Here is a 24,134-nt window from a genome sequence, read left to right as displayed (position 1 = left end):
AATTTGACAGTAATTGCAGTACTAGTTTTGGCCACAATCTTACATACAGCTCCTTTAAGTCTTAAAATGTAAGTGCAATAGACCAGCCACTTGTTCTGTTACCTGTAATGTTTCTTTGTTTTTCATTTTATTACTAACTTTTCACTTGATCTTTTTATTGCAATTATTTAATCAAACAATATTTGAAGGCTACATACTAATGTTTTAATGTTTTATTTACTTATAATTATTGATAGTGTAAGTAATTCATTTATTTACTATTTTTATTTTCAAATAATAATTAAAAAAATATATTATAATAGATATAATTTTGCTATGGTACCGAAATTAGAACAGAGCACCATGAAATTTTACTGGTATTGGTACCAACTATTACATTTTGGTATCATGACAACACTAATTCAGAGTTTGGTTGGGTGACCTAGGCCTAATCTGTCTCAGAGGATTACCATCAACCCCAGTCTCGGTCTACGCCACAACTCACTATAGGGTTCTACAGAACAAACAAAAATAAATAAATAAAGAGAAAGAGAGAGAAAACACATAAATATACATTACGATAGATCGATAGATCGATAGATCGATAGATCGATCGATCGATCGATCGATAGATAGATAGATAGATAGTCATATAAGTTGTGCAGGCCATGAGGAACCCAGGAAAAGAGAGATACATGCCAGGGGGGAAAAGAGAAAGAGAGCACACAGCGGGTAGCCTCCACTAGACCTTTACACTTCTTTCATTATTTAGAGCAAAAGGGAAAGACTGAGAAAACAAAACACACCGTCAGACACACATGCAAACATCACTCAAACACACTGAACACCATTCACAAAAATGCAAATTCTCAAATCAAACACACACACACAAATACAGAGGAAGAACCTGCCAATTCGTTTGCCACTCTTGCATGCTGTGACCAGAGAAAAAAGTCTGGAGGGCCGTAAATGACACCGTATTCACCGGTGTAATACATGTACATTTCTGAAATGTATAACTTGGACAGTCACCTCTGATAACAGATCACTCTAAATTGTAATGTAGACGCATGCATTTTCTGTAAAGCTGCTTTGAAACGATATGTATTGTGAAAAGCGCTATACAATTAAATGTGAATTGAATTGAACGTGAATTCTACGTATCTTTATAGACTCCTACATATTTTTATGCAATTCATATTTATTTACCATCATCAAATGATTTCCAATCACTGAAATAGGGCCCCATGAAATCTGTTTTATTTTCCCCAAATTCTGTGTATTGCTATTTAATGGTTTAATTAAATTTTAATAAATCAAAAAGCATGTCTACAAAAAAAAGAATGAAAATCAAACCAGCAAAGCAAAGGAACACTCCCTTTATAATAAATGAAGCTGATGCCACTTTAATCTTGTTATAATTAAAAAAATATGTGAATCTGCACAATGAATCCTTTACATTTTCTGGATTCCTATTCAATGGTTTAAATGTTAATAATCAAAAAGCATGTATAAACAAAAAACTAAAAATTAAACTTCATTTTATTTCACCACAGTAAGACATTAACGTAAGGAAACTGTACTGAAAAGCACAGCAAAACAGAGCAAATGATTAGAGGAAATGTAGTATGTAGATAAAAAATGTTTTAAATTCTATCACAGAGGTAACAGCACTTTTTAATGAGAAAAAACTGATGAACTGCCTTAACTTCCACCTGAGGCTCCTAGCATAAACCCGCAGCCCTAATTCTCGGCCAATCAGAAACTCACAAACCAATGGCCATCTCCAGACCAAAAACGAATAAACCAACAGTGACAAAATCAAACACTTCTCCTCCAAACAGCAAACAGTACAGCTGTAGAAAGCTGAAACTAACATTTTCCAACTCAAAGACGACTTCCCACACATGTTAAGCTCCCTGCATGTCATCTGAGCGTGTGTGTGTGTGTGTGTGTGTGTGAGTGAAGGGTTAAACTGCTGAGGCAGGAGATCAGACAGTGTCATTGCCCTGAACTCCTGACATTCCTCTAACCCCCCCTCGCGAGAGCTGAGAAAATGGCCGGCTAGCTCACAGACACACACACTCACACATCCCAAAGTCTAAGCGTGCTAATTTTCAGTAGACTGAAGTGAACTCTGCATACACACAACACACCTACAAACACATGCATAGTGAGAAAGTAAAGTAAAGTAAAAGAGGGCTTGAGAGATTGAGACCTACTGTGTAGTTTGGCCTGGCAAACTTCCCACATGCTTTTTTCCCCTTATGACTCGACTAACCCCTCCCTCTTCTCAACGTCCTTCCTTTTCTGTCCTCCCTCCCCTTCCGCTGTGCAGCAAAGACCGCCTATCTATAGAAATGCTACCAGAAACCCTTCCTGTTTACCTTTAACCCCTCATGTCCCTCCCCAGATCTGTGAACCTCACGGCTTTTCTCCTGACGTCATTCGTCATTTGATTCTGACCCTAGATTAGAGCTTGAGGGAGAAACAGAGCTGTCAGACTGGTTGAATGAGCAAACGTCTGTCTGTCTGAGTCGGCTGGTGGCAGACTTACAAAAACGAATGCACACGCATGTGCATGAACCACTTATACACACAGATGGGGAGTACAAACACACAGACATGCAGTGGGAGGTAATCAGGTATCAGGTTACAGTGCTGGTAGGAGACTCTGCCTGACAGACCGGCCCAGTTATATAAACCTCACAGATGCAGGGTCAGGAAGCAACAAAGCAAGTTGGCCACACACAGGCATGCACTCACACAAAGAGGCGGATGCACACACACACACACACACACACAGAGAGAGAGACCGGTTTTACTCACACCGCACATTCACGCAGCACATGGTAGAAAGCCGACAAGCAAGCAAACATACACACCTTACTTCACAAACTTTAGCCATTTTCATTCAGGCATTAAGACACCTGCATCTTTTTCTTATTTTTTTTCTCTTAAACATACAGAAAACAGAGTACAAATGCCAAGTGAATACCTTTAAATAAATACATTTATATCGAATATATATTCCTAAATGACAATAATTCGGCTATGTCTATTAAAGCTTCAAATCTGCGGTCATGCTGCCGCTGACCCAGAGAGAGCAGTTGTCATCATGTACATGTATGAAACAGCTTTTAGACTGTCAACAGTCTTTTCAAACATACAATTTAATGAATCATTGTTGAATAGGAGTGTAACGGTACACAAACATGACGGTTCGGTACGTACCTCGGTTTTGAAGTCACAGTTAGGTACTGGTTCAGTACAGCAGGGGGGAGAAAACTAAACACAAAATTGCTTCTTATTTTTTCTCTTTTTTTAATTAAACTGTGTGTTTTTTAACAAATGTGTATATGTGTATAAATAAATTCTATTATAATTAAAATGTTCTTAAGGATAAAAAAAACTAGCTTAGCTAATGCTGTAAACTATATGGGGAGCCCTTAATTTCACATTATAAAATTAAAGGTTACAATTAACAACAGGGCCCAAATTATTAGATTTAGTTGCTATTTATTATTAGATATAATCATCAACACTCACACGAGTCACATTAAAAAAAACATGTACTGTAAATTACTTATAGGGCAGGTTTTGCATTAACTTCTAAATCTAATTAGTCTATAAAGTTAATTTTCTACTCCAATAAATTTTTATTCAGTGGCTGTCATAACTTAATTTCATGACAAATTTATTTAAACATACATTAAATAATCAAGACATTACTAACAGGTTAAATAAATATAATGAATAGTTCAATATAGTGCATATGAAATGCTTCACTCTATAGAGTTCATTTCTCTAGCGAACTAACATGCAGTCGACTAAATGCCTGAGGTAAATGTAATTCTACGTGAGATATTATTCTCAACCTGTTTTATTGATATCTTTCCGCAGTTGAAACACTGCTTGAGAGATGTAAACAAATGGAGCGATAGTCTCTTTCGTCTGCGCTTTTTACTGGTAGAAAACAGCGATGCATTGCCGCTTGCGCCCTCTTCTGGATTGGAGTGTGGATCGCCTGACTGACTATATTCGTTGTGCGACTGCATGCACCGAACCGTGACGTCCGTACCATACGGGTCGGTTCAGGACGAAAATATGTAGGCTATCGTTACACCGTTACACACCCCTATTATTGCTGAATATTAATCCAGGTCTTCACCCAGGTTGTCAGTATTCATTTCTTCAGAAAAGAAATGTAACTGACCCAACATTTTTGAATGGTATAGGCCTAGATATAATTTAAATATTGCTTGCAAAAATGATGAAACATTTGGGATGTCCCGATCCAAGGATCGGTATCAGGGCCGATTAAGCCTTTTTTTAACTGATCGGTATCCTAAGCCCAATCCTTTATTTTACGCCAGCTGTCACGCAGGTGTCCATATGCGATATTTGGTGTCACGCAGGTGTCCATATGCATAGGCGATATTTTGTTTCAGTTCTCGCGCTTCATTTCACGGAGATCATGAAACCGCGCCTGATTGTTTTATTTTATTTGACAAAAGCACAACGTTTTCTTGTTATTGTGAGTTTACACACAAATAAAAGTAGTTGCGAATAATGTATTATTTTCTGTATGACCAAAAATGAGAGTATTTTAAGTTGTTTCCACTGTTGATAGGAAAATGCAAGTGTTTGTGCCCGCGCCTCCGTGCTGTGCAGTGCGCGCATATGTTTAATGGACTGTCCCACCCTTGCGCAAGAAGCGTTTTTTTTTTCTCCAGAAGCCCTTGAACATAGGACTCGTGAAATACAGTAAATTAGAAGTAAAGATTTATGTGTTTATAGTTCATATCCCACACCATATGCACTCCTGTAACTTTCAGCAGAAAAAAAAAAGTGCGGTGATGACCTCACACCGTGGTAGGCATCTCATTAACGCGATATTGCGGTGATGCGGTTATCGTCACACCCCTACTTGAAATTCATTTATTTACTGTCTGAGTTGTCGTTTCCATAACGCGTTGCATCTTGTTTTGTAAATTCTGACACTTCAAGCTTCATGCTTTCTAACCTTATCTCCACTTTGTTTTCTTTTTGTTGCAATTATGCTGCTTATTGTACATTTAAAATACAATAAGTTTATGTCCTATATTTATAATTGTGATCACACAGTCTGTTTACAGTCTCTATCATTGTAACAGATGTTCACAAATTATATATATATATATATATATATATATATATATACACACTCACCGGCCACTTTATTAGGTACCCCATGCTAGTAACGGGTTGGACCCCCTTTTGCCTTCAGAACTGCCTCAATTCTTCGTGGCATAGATTCAACAAGGTGCTGGAAGCATTCCTCAGGGAGTTTGGTCCATATTGACATGATGGCATCACACAGTTGCCGCAGATTTGTCGGCTGCACATCCATGATGCGAATCTCCCGTTCCACCACATCCCAAAGATGCTCTATTGGGTTGAGATCTGGTGACTGTGGAGGCCATTTTAGTACAGTGAACTCATTGTCATGTTCAAGAAACCAATTTGAAATGATTAGAGCTTTGTGACATGGTGGAAGTAGCCATCAGAGGATGGGTACATGGTGGCCATAAAGGGATGGACATGGTCAGAAACAATGCTCAGGTAGGCCGTGGCATTTAAACGATGCCCAATTGGCACTAAGGGGCCTAAAGTGTGCCAGGAAAACATCCCCCACACCATTACACCACCACCACCAGCCTGCACAGTGGTAACAAGGCATGATGGTTCCATGTTCTCATTCTGTTTACGCCAAATTCTGACTCTAACATCTGAATGTCTCAACAGAAATCGAGACTCATCAGACCAGGCAACATTTTTCCAGTCTTCAACTGTTCAATTTTGGTGAGCTCTTGCAAATTGTAGCCTCTTTTTCCTATTTGTAGTGGAGATGAGTGGTACCCGGTGGAGTCTTCTGCTGTTGTAGCCCATCCGCCTCAAGGTTGTGCGTGTTGTGGCTTCACAAATGCTTTGCTGCATACCTCGGTTGTAACGAGTGGTTATTTCAGTCACTGTTGCCCTTCTATCAGCTCGAACCAGTCTGGCCATTCTCCTCTGACCTCTGGCATCAACAAGGCATTTCCGCCCACAGAACTGCCGCTCACTGGATGTTTTTTCTTTTTCGGACCATTCTCTGTAAACCCTAGAGATGGTTGTGCGTGAAAATCCCAGTAGATTAGCAGTTTCTGAAATACTCAGACCAGCCCTTCTGGCACCAACAATCATGCCACGTTCAAAGTCACTCAAATCACCTTTCTTCCCCATACTGATGCTCGGTTTGAACTGCAGGAGATTGTCTTGACCATGTCTACATGCCTAAATGCACTGAGTTGCCGCCATGTGATTGGCTGCTTAGAAATTAAGTGTTAACGAGCAGTTGGACAGGTGTACCTAATAAAGTGGCCGGTGAGTGTATATACACTGTATATTATATACACTCACCTAAAGGATTATTAGGAACACCATACTAATACTGTGTTTGACCCCCTTTCGCCTTCAGAACTGCCTTAATTCTACGTGGCATTGATTCAACAAGGTGCTGAAAACATTCTTTAGAAATGTTGGCCCATATTGATAGGATAGCATCTTGCAGTTGATGGAGATTTGTGGGATGCACATCCAGAGCACAAAGCTCCTGTTCCACCACATCCCAAAGATGCTCTATTGGGTTGAGATCTGGTGACTGTGGGGGCCATTTTAGTACAGTGAACTCATTGTCATGTTCAAGAAACCAATTTGAAATGATTCGAGCTTTGTGACATGGTGCATTATCCTGCTGGAAGTAGCCATCAGAGGATGGGTGCATGGTGGCCATAAAGGGATGGACATGGTCAGAAACAATGCTCAGGTAGGCCGGGGCATTTAAACAATGCCCAATTGGCACTAAGGGGCCTAAAGTGTGCCAAGAAAACATCCCCCACACCATTACACCACCACCACCAGCCTGCACAGTGGCAACAAGGCATGATGGATCCATGTTCTCATTCTGTTTACGCCAAATTCTGACTCTACCATCTGAATGTCTCAACAGAAATCGAGACTCATCAGCAACATTTTTCCAGTCTTCAACTGTCCAATTTTGGTGAGCTTTTGCAAATTGTAGCCTCTTTTTCCTATTTGTAGTGGAGATGAGTGGTACCCGGTGGGGTCTTCTGCTGTTGTAGCCCATCCGCCTCAAGGTTGTGCATGTTGTGGCTTCACAAATGCTTTGCTGCATACCTCGGTTGTAACGAGTGGTTATTTCAGTCAAAGTTGCTCTTCTATCAGCTTGAATCAGTCGGCCCATTTTCCTCTGACCTTTAGCATCAACAAGGCATTTTCACCCACAGGACTGCCGCATACTGGATGTTTTTCCCTTTTCACACCATTCTTTGTAAACCCTAGAAATGGTTGTGCGTGAAAATCCCAGTAACTGAGCAGATTGTGAAATACTCAGACCGGCCCGTCTGGCACCAACAACCATGCCACACTCAAAATTGCTTAAATCACCTTTCTTTCCCATTCTGACATTCAGTTTGGAGTTCAGGAGATTGTCTTGACCAGGACCACACCCCTAAATGCATTGAAGCAACTGCCATGTGATTGGTTGATTAGATAATTGCATTAATGAGAAATTGAACAGGTGTTCCTAATAATCCTTTAGGTGAGTGCATATATCGGATCTGATTGGGCACACAAAAAAAATTATCGGGAAATCCCTATTAAAGGGATAGTTCACCCAAAAATTAAAATTCTATTGATGGACAATCAACTGTTTGATTACCAACATTCTTCAAATATCTTCTTTTGTGCTCAGCAGAAGAAAGAAATTCATACAGGATTGGAACAAGTTGAGGGTGAGTAAATGATGACAGAATTTAAATGTTTGGGTGAACTATCCCTTTGACAAATAAAGAGACAAATATTTCTGCCATCAGTGGAGAAAGATCCTCTACATAGCCAGATTAAGCAGTTACAGCATCTACCAGCAGGGGCTAAATGGGCTATGTTAATACTCATTTAAAATGTGAAGGCATTTAGATAAAATCACAAAAGTACAGTAAACAGACAATTTAATTTCAAGAGTCAGAGACAGAATTAAAAAAAATATAATGGAAAAAGACACCTTAAAAAAGCAGATCCATCATCTGGATCCCATCCAGACAGTAGGTTAGGGGGTTTGTGTGTGCATGTGAGTGATGTGGATTGGTATTTGCATCTATGTTGCTGAATGTTCATTCTGCACAAAGCAGCAGCACAAAGGGGCTCTGTTCATGCCGTCAGCCGGTCTCACTCGCTCTCTCGGGCCCTCACACTATCACACCACCCTGTAACACTGTGGCCGCTGCTGCTCTACCCTGTCACTCATTCCAAACCATTTTTGTTGATTCCTAAACTGTCAGATCAAATGGTAATTTATTTATTTAATTCAAACATTAAATCTCAATCATTTTCAATCCCGATCAACAACGCTGCTTTCATTTCACAAGAGGGTGTTCATTACAATGGGAAGGTATGATATGACATTTCCCATAGACTGATGTGAAGCTCCCCCCCCACTAACCCTAACGATTTGGCCATTAAAGCACTGAAGGAGGGTTATCTTTGCAGTAGCGTGAATAAATCAAGTTATATACTAGTGAAATTTCTGTCTGAACATGTTCAACCATGATCTTGTATTTTCTACAAACATAAAGTAAACCACAAAAAAGTAAACCACAAAAAAAGCCATTCCCCTCTACTGCAACTTAACTGACATTGGTGAAGGCAAGTTTCAATACTGAAACACCAAACTAACTCTCGTGGTCCAGGGACTCAGGACATTAAAGCACAAACTCGAGACCCTAAGGGAGAGAGAGGATTGAGTGCATCACTCTCTTTTACCCTGGGACTGCCTCACATTATACATCTGTTGGCTTTCTACAGCCCAGTGCACATGAATGGCTCATCTCTCTCTCTCTCTCTCTCTCTCTCTCAGACACACACACAAATGTGTCTACAGGACACACTCACTACAGGAAGTCACACGATATGAACTCTGATCCACATCCTGCCTCTGCTTTAATTAAGGATCTGCGAGGACAGGCGGATTGACTAAAGGGGAACATAACAATCCATCTTGACTGACTTTTACAAAGTCTAGTTAATTTGTAACATATTCTAAAACAGTAGACTTATGCACCAATACATATTTATGGCCAATTCTGACGAGTCGATAATTGTTTATTTTAAGGCGGATAACCAAAAAAGCCCAATATTAAAATGTAATAATATTTTGTCTAAATAAAAATTAAAACACAATATAAATAATAATCACATTTAGAGTGTTATTAATTTGCATTTTTAAAGATTACGTGTAAGTGATTGACAGCAAAGGTAATATAACTGTAAAAATGGTAAATAGAATGCAAAATTAAATTATATTAGTCTGCAAATCCAACTAGTGCTGGGAGATAAAACTATAACAATAATTATCGCGATATAATTTTCTTTAGAATCATAGAATCATACACCTGGTGCAATGCGGCGCCAGGCGCGACAAGTGTTTTTTGCTAGCTTCAGCCCAACGCAGTTATCATTTTCACGTCCAATGGTGCAATAAAGTCAACTAAAACTCAATGGTGCAATATTTATTTTGTTATTTAAAGAGCCAGTTAGTAATGTGCGCCTATAGGCGGGTCCACAATACACGTACATTCTGCTTATTACACACACAGGGACGCGCAGCAGCACACAAACCAGCCAAATATTAAAAATAAAAGGATTACAATGTAAAAGATTATTATTGTGTACATAAAGATATGGTGGAATCCGGCTTGTCCCATAGATGGTCTACCTTACGCACGAGCAGATCCGTTTCCTCTGGAGACATGTTCAGTCTTTCCGCTATCAAATGCCGCCATAAAGCGAATCCGCCATGGCGTGAGTGCAACTGGCATTTAAAGGGAATGGGAGATGAGACTCTGATTGGTTTATTACACGTAAAGCCCAAAACACACCCATTACTCATTAAGAGAATAGGGACAACCCTTTTAGACCACGCGCTGTGCGTGTCGACCATTTTTCCCGTCGTTAAACTAGCAAAAGTGGATTTGGACACGCCCTAAGTGCACTTGCGCCGTGCGCTTTAGACCATGCGCTTAGATTGTTAAAATAGGGCCCATTGTGTTTATGCAATATGCAAATAATGCTGCACATGCGCGTTGCAGACCATTGCACAGAGTGCTGCCATTTCTGTTGCGAATGAGAAATATTAAATGGCATCCGCGCCACAAAATTAATGAAACAGGGCTGCTCATTTGAACCGTGCACCTTACAAAGCATTTATCACCGTCTCAAACAGCGCTGTGAGATCCAGTGAGAAGTGCTTAGGTTCAGTGCAGAGTTATCCAGAGTTATATGATTTACTGTATTAAAAACACTAACTGAAACCATGTGATTGTGGCAGAAATATGGGATATTCATTTAGAATTTTATTCTATTATTAATGTATACATTAAATGTATAAAAAAAAGTATGGAATCTTGTGGCAAGCAGGATGAGTCTGAGAGCTGTGGGAACGAGCGAGGCCGAGAAACAAAAAGTTACTATTTTACCATAATTGTAAGTTGCAATGCATGGTTTTACCTGTGGTTAACATGATCCAAATACTATGGACGATAAAATTTTACCCTATAAAATGTAACCCTCTAAAAATGAGGTTGTTACAATTTTTACAGATGCTAGCCTACTGTTTTTATTAATGAACATAAATGTACACTTACATCCCAACTTAAGCAACTGCTACTGTCACTCCACTCAGGCTACTGTTAAATGTGCATTTCTAAGAGACAAAACATGTGAAATTTGTGAATTTGTGAAATGTTCACCTGTTTGGTACGTTTTTTTATGTACTGATGATACCACAATTAACTGTCTGGTTTCTACAACTTCCACTCAGGATCAAACTGCAAAGAATTAAATGTAGGCCTTTAAATTCTAAATAAATTAATATTTGACATTTATAGTGATAATTATCGATATCGACTGATTCTCATGATCATTTTTTTGGCCATATCGCCCAGCCCAACATGCAACATTAACAATACTGATAAAAATCTATATGGTACAATATGGTACAATGAACTACAATCCATCTCTCTATTGACAAATAAAGAGGAGACTCCTTTTTGCATTTCTCCTCATGGAAAAACAAGAGCACTGGCAAATCAGAATCTGTATTTGGGTAGGTGTATTTGTGAGCGCACGTCTGACTGCGAGAGCACTCCATGTGCCCGGTAGAACTGGTGGAGAGACTTCACGATGTGCGTGTGTGTGTGTGTGTGTGTGTGTGTGTGTGTGCATGTGTGAGAGTGTGGCAGCTGAATCACTGAGCCTCAACTCCCTGTGTCAGCAGCAAAGAGCTGAGGGGAAAGACTGATGCTCATGCATCACAACAGAGAGAGTGAGACAGAAAAAGAGACAGACAGACAGTGAGAGAGAGAGAGAGAGAGAGAGACAGTGAGAGAGAGAGAGAGAGAGAGAGAGAGAGAGAGAGAGAGAGAGAGAGAGAGAGAGAGAGAGAGAGAGAGAGAGAGAGAGAGAGAGAGAGAGAGAGAGAGAGAGAGAGAGAGAGAGAGAGAGAGAGAGAGTTGACACTGCCAGGCAGTATTGCTGAAAGAACAGCCTGCTGCTTGCGATCACAGTCTAGACAGTACTCCTGCTCTTTTCTCTCTCTCTCTCATTCTCCATTTCCCTCAGGAAACCTCATTATCAACAACTCCCTTCTGCCTGCACTCATATACAAACACTAATCTCACATCAACACACACAGTCAGAAAAACCACAAGCCAGACCCACTCTAGTCAGTCAGAGTGCACCTCCCATTATCCTATGGTTGGCCTGACCCACATCTTGTTATAGCCTTAAGTATGCTTAGCCCCAGTAAGTCCTAAACACCACTGCAACTCTTAATCGGCTGCTACAGTACCTGTCTAAAGGCCCTAACAGGAGGAGTGGTAGATTATTATTTAATGGAGCCAGTCTGTCTTGACCTTTCTCTTCCTGTATAGTTGAACACTACAATGTAGCCTGTTGTCAAAGTAGGCCATTGTCTGCTTGGCAACATTCCATCAATAATTTCATTTGTATCTCATCCATATCATTAACTTGTATAGTCCCTGTGTTGATAAACACCAACAACGACTACAAAAACCCTGTCGCAAATAATTCACATCTGCTCAAAATAAGCCAAGCAGAGCTGACAACTAAAACTGAGAGCTCATAGCTGTAAGCTTTGACACACTACAACATCCCAGCACTGAACCTTTAAAGCCATCAAACAAAATAAGATACATTTGGGAAAGAGCTGAGAACTGCTTCTCTCACCTGTACATTGTATGCCATTGGCACATCCTCCATGCCTTCCTGCTCCTTCACTTCCTCTTCTCGGTCATTCCCTAGTCCTACATTTATCCAAGAGTGATTGGAGTTCTCTTCCTGGTCTAGTGCCTCCAGCTGGGGCAACAGCTCATCGCCCATAAGGTCAGAACCTTCACCCAGCTCGTCAAGTCTTTGATCAGGTTGCTCTCCAAGCAAGACCTCCTCCAGAGCCTGAAGCCCATTAATGCTGCTTACGCTCTGGTTTGCAACCAAAGATCCAGGCACACCACAGGTCCTTCGCTCTGCCGTAGAGAATGGATGGTTTGCAGAGAATGAGTTCAGGCCATCTGAGAATACCTCAGAGGAGCTGAAGGGATTCTGGTCTGATTTGGAGCTACGTAAGGGGCACTGTTGTGCTGGACTGCCCGGTATTCGGACTTGTTGCTGCTGATGTTCCATTCCGGAATTAGACAAGAAAGGACAACCAGTATCCAACAGGTTTGAAGCTGATGATGAGATGACCATAGAAGAGGTTGAAATAGATACCGGGGCAGAGGAGTAAGACTGGGTTTCATTTACTACAGGGGGAACGTAACGAGCTGTGGGATAGGATGAAGCATGGCTAACCGAGTCAGTTGGGAAAGAATGGTTTGCAGGGGAAGACTGGACAGGGAAGGCCAGGTCATTGTCTTCCAACCTTGGACCTGTAGTAAAACCTTGGACCCCTTGTGCCACCTGAAAGCCACTGTGTTGAGAAGACACAGGCCTCATTGAGGCCTCAAGATACTGTTTGGACTGTGAATGTCCACTCGGGGCAACTGTAGGACGAAAGGGACTACCCTTTACACTGAGCGAGTTATGGTGGCGCTGCTGGGAATGATTTTGGGGGACATTGCCCTCATAGTAAAAATTGAGATGTTCCTGATAGCTCTTGGCAATTTCGTGCAAGCCCTGATGGGCTATTTGTTGGTGTGGAAGCTGCAGCTGGTTTGAGATTGGGTGTTGATTGAGACTGTGCTGTCTCTGCTGAATATGTTGATGACTGTACTGCTGATGTTGAGCTTGATGCTGCTGAAACTGTTGTTGCTGTTGAAATTGTTTATGTTGAAGTTGTTGATGAAGTTGTTGGTGGTGTTGATGATGCTGATGGTAGTTATTCCCTTTTTGATCATGGTTTCCCCACATGGGGCTGTTGTGAAGAAACAGTCCATTGGTCTGGGGCACTTGGTTCATAGTATGCCCTTGAAATGGTTGCTGCTGTGGCAAAAATGCTCTTCCATCATTGCTACCTACTTCTGGACCAGGAAAGGACTGTTCCATTGAGGTCTGTGCCTTCACAGTGTCAAAATGCCCCACAGGTTGACTGTAGGGTATCCCGTGTTGGATGGTAGAAGATCTGGATCCTGCATCCACCTGAATATTATCCAAACTAGGACCGAGGTGAAGTTCATCATCCAAGGACACTGACCCAGGGGTAAACCCTGGATCATCCTGGACTAGGCTGTCAAGCCCTCCCCCAAATATGTTAGGGTCATCAAAGAAGTCCATGATGGGGTCAGTCATTGTATGAGTTCAGTGCATGAAGTGTCTGCCCCCTCAGCGGCCCCTACGACAGGACTGCTGAATGCAACAGGGAGCTAAAGACTGTCAGAGTTTGTTGAACCACTGTGTGTCCATCACCAAGAGGGGCAACAGTCTAGAAAAAGATAAACAAAATTACACATTAGATATTCAACTTTAGAATGCAAAACACTTAATATGGAATTCAGAACTATTTCAATAACCTTCCAAAAAATCATTAATTGAGCACATTTTAAAAGAGGTTTTGAATCCAAAAACATCATTGATACCACATAATTGCATCACTGTTCTCTGAGCTTGGCTAATATAAGTCGAATTTGACATACTGTATTCAGAACACAAGACTTCAGGTATTACTGCTTTTAACATACAACACAGAGTTCAGTTCAAAACAGGATGGGCAATATTGAATTTGCCACACAGTCCCGTTGAATTGGAATGACAGGAAGTGGAATGGAATGAACTCAAATTCAAAGAAATTCAACAGGTAATGGCATTCTTCAAAAAACAAAGACCTCGATTAAGCTAGTTCAAATATGTTTAAATGGAATGCAGTAATTCTAAGACAAGTCAGATGTCTTCTAGTCATATAACAGATCACTATATGGTCACTCAGCAGGAAGATGGACCTTAAGCAGTAGCACTGAGCATATACTTTAAATACAAATCTATTGTTACATCACTCCATTACAAGATACAGTACTGCATTAATGCTCTTCTAACATGCCCATGTCCTTAAGTAAGACTCTGGCAATAAACTCTTCCAGAACACCCTGAGGCCTGAGAGAGGTGAAAGGGGAAGGAATGTCCAGGGAACATTTGACACCATTAGTGGAGCTCGGAAACAGGCATTACAACAAGCACAGCAGCTGAAGAGCTTTCAGCACCAGACAAAAACCAGGTGCTTCACACTCCCCTCAAGACTTCCCTCAGTTATGGATGAAAGAGAGTGAGTGGGAACTGCATAATTCTTTGTCAAGCCCTGGTCAGGAGAGCGGCAGGAGCTGTGTGGGACATACAGACAGCTCATTCCATTTCATGCACGCATGCAAACACACACACACACACACACAACCGGACAGAGAGGGTGAGAGAGAAACAGGCTGTCCTGACCAACACCGGCTGTGGAGGAGGTCAGTCACGAACTGATGACTCACAACACACAAAGATAAACAAAATGGCAGTGCACAGAAACCAAGACATGGTCCAGAACTACAATACCATTCTGTGGTTTCATCCTTTATCCCTCTATACCTACAATAATTATTTAGTCGCTACATAGGGAAGCATAACACATATATTTTTTGCCATCTGAAATAGATTTTAACAGCTATTTTATATTGATTTTAATTTTTTAAAAAGCAAGAAAGAAAACACATGGAGGGCCAGTCCTATGGGTGGTAGATTTCAAAGAAGAAAAAAGCATATGTGTGATATGTCCTATCTCATATCAACCACAAACTCACAGCACTGTGTATCATAAATTTCAATCATAAATGCAGCCGCATTTGCGTCTGTCACCAGTGTTCAAAATTACAAGGCACCTCTCATTATCTAGGGCTGGCTTTAGTGAAATGTTTTGCAAGTAGTACACACCTGTCTCAAACCAGGAAGCATTTGGGCAGGAACATTGTAATTAAGGCTTACTGTCTTTTCAAGTCATCTGGGAGAAACTGATATGATATCAGTCTACCCTACCGTATATCATATTATATAGGAGAGGTGCGCTTCTGCAGAATGTATATAAATCACTTTGTTTCTTAAAGATTTTTTAAGTCTGGAGTATAAGGATGGGACTGGAAAAAATACAGTTTGATTACTGCTGCCTTGCTTAAGGAATTGTGAAAAGTATTGATTACACAATTCCATTTAAATCTACCGCAGTTTTAAATTTACAATATGATTAGATACTAAAGTGTAAAGAATCAGTGGCAATTTACAATTATCATTGCAACTATCTATGGATACACAGATCTGATATTCACATGACATTTTTTGCTGGATCGGGTATCGGTCAGATGAAACTGATCCAAATCCATACGCACCTATACTGTGCGTACTCTTGGTTGTTAACATTACTGTTAACGATGTTTAAAACTGCTAAAATGTTTAGATTTTATAAAATTACTGTGCACCAGCAAGTTTTTTTTTATTATAGAAATATGTTTGTTGCTGTTTTTTTTTTTTTTTGTTCTCTATAATAAAGGTGTATGTATTTAGTGGATTGTGTTAAACACATAAAAAGATTGATCATCAGTTCCACACACACAAAGGTATAGACTGTAGGGTATCCCCTTGTTGGATGGTATATTTTACAATGATCAAGAAAAAACCGCACTGTATCGGATCGGATTTAGAATATCGGAATTGGATTGGTTATGAAAAAGTGGTATTGGTGCAACCCTAATTGCAACATAAATAGGGTAAAGCTCGATATACGCTGTGTGCGGACAGTCAGTTGACTTGCGCTAACTTCAAAGCTCAAACAATTAGACTGTGTAAACATGCAATGAGTCTCAGCTCAGTTATTACAATGGATTTAGAGTATTACCACATTGCTTGCCTCCTAGAGTTGTCACTTGTCACGATATCGAAATAATGAGTTTTCTACAAAACATGACTAAAATATCTCAATACCAATACAGAGCTTATTTCACAATATGAGTCATTTTTTTTCACTATAACAACATATCCCAATATATGTATTTTGCTATTTTATTTTGTCTTTGATATTAAAAATAGGAAAATAGCAAATTGTTTCAGGCGCTTTTACATTTAGTTTTTAAACCAAATCTGTATTTATCGAAATCAAAACGATAGTGGGGGGCGGTGCCGCGGTGGGCAAGTGATGTAATCGGTGTGTGGCTGAACACCATGTAACACCATTAAGTTAACACCGACTATCGCAGTTTTGAAGGGTTGTTGAGAAGACCTTTGTGTTTCTGTGTATGATATAGTTTAATCAAATGAAATGGTGAAGTGAACTTAGAGCAGCTCTGCAGATCCTCATAGTGAGACTGCAGACACTGAAACCACCATGAGCGTCACGCTTGCTTCAGTATAAGAAACTGGCGCTCATTCACAGACACGCTTCAGATTTCAATAGTGGTCTTATTGAGCTTTAATATTCACAGACACTAGTCCATTTCATGATTTCATTCATTTTACAGCCCTACTTTTGATTTATTCATCCAAAATTATAAAATTTCGTGACATTCCACTTTACAGTAAGTTCTATTTGTGACTGGATTCCGTGATTCTTTCAGGGCTCTACGTGGGATATGCCATGTTAAAGAGAGTAAGTTCAGTGGGTTGTTTATTGTATATAAAGTTATTACCATTAGTAAGAAGAAGGGTATTCACACACTACATAGCGCTCTTCGTGGCTGTCGAATAGATGCAGCAATTGTTTCAGACAGCTACGCACCGGTATGGCGGTATTTGAAAAATACATATCGTACGCGAAAATTGAAACTGGTAGATACCAGTTGACCCCGTATAGTGCCTAGACCAGTAGTACTAAAAGAAATTAATACTTGTATCCATCAAGGACACACTAAACTGACCAAAAGTGACAGTAAAGATATTTATAATGTTACAAAAGAATTGTTTTCAATAAATGCTGTTCTTTTGAACTTTCTAACTTGAAAAAAAATGAATCATGGTTTCCACAAAAATCAACCAGCACCAACTGATTTAAACTTTGATACTATTAACAAATTTCTTTTGAGCACCAAATCAGCATATTAGAATGATTTCTGAAGGATCATGTGGCACTGAAGACTAAAGTAATGATGCTGAAAATTCTGATTTACCACCACAGTAATAAATGACATTTTAAAATATATTAAAATAGAAAAAAATATTTTAAATTGTAATATTTCACAGTTGATGATATAGTGTATGAAATAGCTAATTATTCAAGAACACGGTTCTCATTTCATTTTTGGTGTGTAGATTACTGCATATTGCATTGAATATGGCATGCAGTGCCATACAGAAAATATGTATTTTAATATAAATTCTATTAATTAAATAATTAATTAATTATTATTTTTGACTTTTTTTAATAGGCAATACATACAGCTGGAGTAGCAATGGCTTACCGGTGGTTCTTATGAAACATTTTGGCACAGACACAACAGACCCAAAAAGATTTATGTAAACACTCATTGCCAAACTTCCAAGCCCAGATAGCTTACCAGTTTTGATCAGACTCTTTGGCTGTGAGGACGGATTTATATCAGCTGGCTTCATAGGATAAGCATCAGGCCAAAAACATTTCTTGTGAGAAGAAAGGCTAGAGGTGTCTTCAGGAAGCAGCATCAGTCCACAGCTGAAAGACACACTGATAAGAGCCCTGCCGTCTCAGGCCATTAGCCGTGCACTATCTGTACAAGCAAAAACACCTGCAACTTCCTACTACTGAAAAACACTGCGACCCCCTCCCCCAGCACACACTCTTCAAAGATTAGATCTTACACAAGTCTCTTTCATAGAGTAACCTACAATGTCCCATTCAATTTACATTTTTGCAATATGCCTAACAGCCCTGGTCAATGGTGTGATGCAATGCATTTAAGAAAAACAAATCCACTGGCTTTTGTAGTGTCAGTGAGAGTGTGACTTCAACAAGATGAGGCACGGTTGAGTGTCAGCGCTGCTGGTCTTGGACTGCACAAGTCAACACATTTCCGTTGTGAAATTGTCCTGTGACAGCAGCCAAGTCATACTGAATTGTGACTCATCTAAAGAGCAGGTATTGTAGAGGTTGCCTGGTGCCAGAGACCCGAGACCAGTTTCAGAGCTGTATTTGACTATGGTCAGGGGGTTTTTTCTGGATGAGCGAAGCTGATCCTGGACCACCCCTATCAAGTAACCTCTTTTTTTAGTGATTCATTTTCCCACAGCACAGCATGCTTTAACCAACATGACAGGTGGCGAGTGAAGTTTCAACGACTTCCACATCAAAAGTGGAACTGGAGGAAGATATGACTTTGGCTGCGTTCACACTGCAGGGGCTTAATGCTCAATTCCGATTTTTTGAAAAAAATCGATTTTTTTGCAAGGCCGTTCACATTTACAATTAAATGCGACCTTTTGTGATCTCCTGTGTGAACGTGAAATGACCCAGAAGTGACCCGCATGCGCAGAAGAGTCCTCAACGGTCAATTCCCGCCTGCTTCAACGCAGAATTATGACGTTTGTCGCATATCAATGACGTGCGGGTCGGATACATGTGACCTGGCCGTTCAGATTGAAGTCGCATTTCAAAAGATCGGATACATATCGGATTTGGACCACATACCCAAGTGGCCTGGGTCGCATTTGAAAAGATCGGATCTGTGTCGTTCAGACTGTCATGAAAAGATCAGATACAGGTCGCATAGCGGCAAAAAAATCAGAATTGGGTCGTTTCAGCCTGCAGTGTGAACGTAGCTGTCTTTTTCTGCAATTTCTTGCACCTGATTCCTGTAGGAACAGTTCATGTCCTTTCATTAAAATATTGACTGATATGATTAAACTGCTAAATGGCTTGTTATGGCTGACAGACGGTAAATTGTGAAAAATTGTTTTAAATGCCACAAGTTAATTGAAGCATTACAACATTATATTGTATAGTATGAAAAATGGATATTTATTATGAAATTTGCTAAAGATTACATTTAACTGTTATTAAATAGTGTTTTTTAAAGTGTAAGTGCATGTTTGATGACGACAAAGGTGAATGTAAAAATAGAAGAAATGCGCATGAACAATGGACCCTTTTCATATTTCCAGGGTTCTCAAAAACAAGTAATCATTGGGTGAACTTCTATAGTGGTAAATGGGAGACAACAGAAATTATGATTTTAGCTTCCCGTTTGCTCCAATTGCAAAAAATAAATAAAAATAATATGTATATAAAATTTACCATCACTCTCGCAGCAGTTAATTGGTATTTATGTATTTAATGCCAAGGTAATATAACACAAGGGTGTTTTAAATGTTCATTAAATTTTGAAAAGTAAATAAAAAATACAATATTTATAAAGTTAATAAACGCATTATCAGTGTCTGTAAAAAGGGTCCATTAAATACTAGTTAATAGCTAGGCTAGTTGATAAATGCAAAAATGCTGTATATAGTCAGTATGCTCCGATAACTGATATGATACCGATATATTGTGCATCCCGAGTGAAAAATTAAAGTGAAAAACTTCAGGTAGCCTAGATGTTCCAGCATGAGAATAAGGCTAGTCTTAGACTAACTTTATACACACACAAAAAAAAAAAAAATCTAAGCTCAATCTGCATGTAAAACAAATGGCCATTCAGGTTTTGCAGATGCAATTCAAGATCTTTACATTATGTTCAGCAAACCTTTCTCTATTTTTAGCATATTTCTAAACAACAGAAATATGGACCAGTGCAATCTTATATAAGACTGGACAAATAATGAACCTGCTTTAATTGTGGAATAACAAAAGCCACTCTTTAAAAGAGAAGCAGAAAGAAACAGCTGCTTGCCGGTGCACAACATGGCATAGGCCTAGCGAATAATAATATATCATAAAATTCACATTTTCTGATGCAGAAAATTCTAAAGAGTACACATGTACCAACTACTGATAATGCACCGGTTGAGGTTCTTAGTTAATGTACAAAAAGAATCAATTAATGTAAAGCTGGCTGAACGAGACTTTCTCTAGAACTAATGGAAAAGTTCTTCAGTTATCTTCTCTCATCGTGACTCATGATACTCAGAGATGATTTTTCAAACAGAGGAAAATGTATGTGGGCTCAAATTATACTGTCCCTCCTGGAGCTTCCATTGACTCATCACTGAACGCCATTTTGCTTCCTGGTGTAAGTTCAACAATACTTCAGATGGAGATGGGTGTCAAGGACAAGGACAAGGTATTTATTGTTTTTAGAGTGTAAGCGCATCTATATTTATTAAATGTGAATCCCACCTTGCCCTATATTACAAGAAAAAAAACACTGACACATCAACACATCACTATAATATATATACAGATATATATATATATATATATATATATATATATATATATATATATATATATATATATATATATATATATATATATATATATATATCAGTGTTTAATATTTCCTTTTATGTGAGCACATATGGGCAGACATTTATCCAAAGTGACTTAGGGGTCATTCACACAGGATGCTTTCTTGTGTCCATCTGGTTTTTGAATTGTTTTCTACATCAAGAGCGCTAGACAGACATCACAGACAATGCATTTGAAATGCTGTGTCAAGTCAAAAGCAACACATCATTGTACACTGTCTAGTGTCTAGTTTTTTGTTTTTTTTTACATGGAAGATTACTTCCTGTCTAAACAACCCCTTACAGTGCATTTAAGGTGGTCTATCTGAACATATTAAAGGCTAAATGGAAGCAAAACCAGCACCAGCCATTTGTAAGCTTAAATTGGAATGAAAGTCCACAATATAGCGGCTTAGTAATTATCACTAGCAAGTTTGTAACTAACTCTGTCGTACTTTATTAGGTTCCACCATTTGTTCTTAAGGCAGAACGTAGCTAGTAGGCCGTAAGCTCTCCGTAAGATAATGTGTAGTCGCATATGACGTTTACCCTCAATGATTCAATAGCAGCCTTTAAATACATGAGCAGAAGTTACGTTTAAATGTGTGAGTTTCCATTAAATAAGATGCTAATATTACAAATAACATAACAGATATTTTATATGTAAATAACATTCAGAAACTTTTATTTGAAATGAATAAGGATCAATAATTAAATAAATGCTGATACAAAAATAAATCATATTAATCATATACTATGACTGATTTCATTTGACATGCAAAACATTGACAAATGCACACAGAGGTGTGCTGTTTAGGATGCTTTAGATCCGCTAAAACAGTGATTTATTCACGCATCATGTTCTCTCTCTCTTAAAATGTAAGTGTAAATGTCTATTGATGCAGTTCAGTCAGTCTGCTATTTTATTCCATACATTACATAGCTACAAGCTAAATATTTACGGAAGCTTCCGATCAGGAGTAGAGTAATTAAGCTTTATCAAAGTTTAATGGTACAACGCAAATATATTAAGTATGCACAAGTTGTAACGTAGTGACCCTATACGTCAAAACTAGACTAAGTTGTAACCAGCCACATGAGTCCCAGCAGCATCGCGGTTCACATTTCACTACCTTTTACTAGCCTGTACTAGTGAGGTCTCTGATTCGAAAGTATAGAGCTGAAACTAATAATGAATATTTGCAGACTTTTATAGCTGCATCTATAACTAAGGTGAGTTAGACAAAAAGCATGTGGCAGAAACAAACAAAGCGTTGGAGAGAATAGGCTATCTCACTGAGCTCCTCTGGAGGTCCCATAAACACAAAAAAAAGTCCAATGGTACTACCAGATTTTCTGTACATGCATGAATATGGATCCTTCAATTAGGGGAAGTTTTTTTTAAAATCAAAAAACACGATTTTGCAACAAAAAATCATTCTAAATTTAAAGAATATATTATTAGAGCTTTAATGCATGTTTCTTTGCACACCCTTTACCTCCCCTTAAACAACTTTCTTTTTTAAATAAATGAAAATTAATGCTATTTGTGTGCATTTTTGTCTTCTTTTTTTTCTTTTTTCTTGTACAAAAAACTGTCATTATAACTCCAATTAAGAGCATGTTTTTTCCTTTTTTCTTTTACAATTTTTACATTCTGATCTGCCATTACCAAATCAGTCAGTATTTGAGAATTTGAATTCATAAAGAAACAATTTGTTTTTATAAGATCAAAATTAACCATCCATCTCTAACACAAGTTGCTGTTAGCAATTGTTGAAATCACCATCATACAAAATAAATCAATAAAAATCCACACCATCAAAAATATCCTACCAAAATTCACTTGAAGATTGATCACCGTCATGATCAAATCTTTAATCCAGTAAAAATGAATCAATATATATTTTGAATATGTTTCACAAAGCTGTCAAAGGTGACTAACTGAAGAATCCCTCTACAGTACTTTGAGTGTAGGTCAGAAAACTCTTAATATTACTGATATTATATGGTCGAGCCTGTAATCCCACCTCTGTCTTCGCAGATTACCTGTATGAATCTACACTCCATTATAGATGAAATCAGTGTACCATCCAGAACATCACCTGGAACGCGCGTTTCAGCCTTGTCAACGGAGCATTTCCAATTTTAAACGTGTGTCCTCTTCAAGTTTGTCAAGACAGCGAAGGAACATGATAATCCTTGATATACAAACTGTTCTTTTTCCTGTTACGTTCGTCGGGAGACAGCAATTGGTCTACTTTCTGGAGTGTGCTCGGTCGCTGTTAGTTCAGAACCACCGTTTGCTGCCTGTCCGTGTCGTGCTTTTCACGTGGAGCTCATATCGTGACAGTCTACCTAAGTTCAGGTGCTACGGGTGTTTCATCTGAACGTCTCTCTCTCTCTCTCTCTCTCTCTCTCTCTCTCTCTCTCTCTCTCTCTCTCTCTCTCTCTCTCTCTCTCTCTCTCTCTCTCTCTCTCATCAGAATTGACAGCCACCTGAGTTTCAGCACTGTCGCACTCTATAACCATCTACATTATCTTTATTCTAGGAGAGGAAACAAATAAACGAACTTACCCAAACGAAACCAAATCCTCCGGTGACAGCGCGATCATTTACGGAGGAATAAAATAGCGAAGTTTTGCCGTAGTTAATATCGCGGCTGGGCGACCTCAGCGGTTCCAGCGCTGCTGACGTAGGATGATGATAAAACGTTCATTTGCATTTGTGTTAAGTCCTCTGTGATTGGTTAGCGTTGAATTCATTTCTTTTGAATAACTGGGACGCCCGTTTGAATTCTCGGGTTGGGTTTTAGCAAAGGTCAATATCATGTCCTTAAAATGTTACTCGTAATCTGTAACATGATTGTACAATACCAAAACATGAAGTTAGAGAGTTGAAACAACAAGATGGCCGTGCCGGGAAGTCAGCCAATCAGAGATGGTTTTACATCGATTGTGAATCAGCCTATGGTAGTAGAAGCAGTGGGAGGAGAGAAGCGGAGAAAAGTTGATGTCGGTCCCTCTGATATTTGATCACCTCTGGTGGATCTTTTGGGAACTGTTTCTTGTAAACACTGACAAATACAGCAGAAACTGGAGCATGTCAAATGCAAAAGGAGTATAATCAAAATGACTATTTTTACACAGCTCCACTTTATCACAGCATG

The 24,134-nt window shown here is 39.1% G+C and overlaps 1 protein-coding gene across 8 annotated transcripts in view; it reads right to left on the bottom strand.

The window, feature by feature from the left end:
* chd9 (chromodomain helicase DNA binding protein 9) overlaps positions 1-23,671 on the bottom strand; it is an 86,834-nt gene extending 63,163 nt beyond the window's left edge. For 6 of the 8 annotated variants that reach the window (XM_056265349.1, XM_056265354.1, XM_056265352.1 and 3 more), the window contains exons 1-2: positions 23,543-23,671; positions 12,325-14,014 (exon numbers count right to left, since the gene is read on the bottom strand). In XM_056265349.1, coding sequence (XP_056121324.1) covers positions 12,325-13,881 — 1,557 coding nt within the window. In that variant the 5' untranslated portion in view covers positions 13,882-14,014; positions 23,543-23,671. Of the gene's footprint in view, positions 1-2,201; positions 2,298-12,324; positions 14,015-23,013; positions 23,337-23,542 lie in introns of those variants that run through there. The other 2 variants (XM_056265351.1, XM_056265359.1) reach the window with 2 other exon arrangements.
* Between the last annotated feature and the right edge of the window lie 463 nt (positions 23,672-24,134).

Source organism: Rhinichthys klamathensis, unplaced genomic scaffold, assembly GCF_029890125.1.
Source record: "Rhinichthys klamathensis goyatoka isolate OS25496 unplaced genomic scaffold, OSU_Roscu_1.1 h1tg000232l_1, whole genome shotgun sequence".
NCBI classification, from domain to species: domain Eukaryota; kingdom Metazoa; phylum Chordata; class Actinopteri; order Cypriniformes; family Leuciscidae; genus Rhinichthys; species Rhinichthys klamathensis.
The sequence above is the reverse complement of the archived record's forward strand: the minus strand, read 5'-3'. Positions and strand labels throughout refer to the sequence as shown.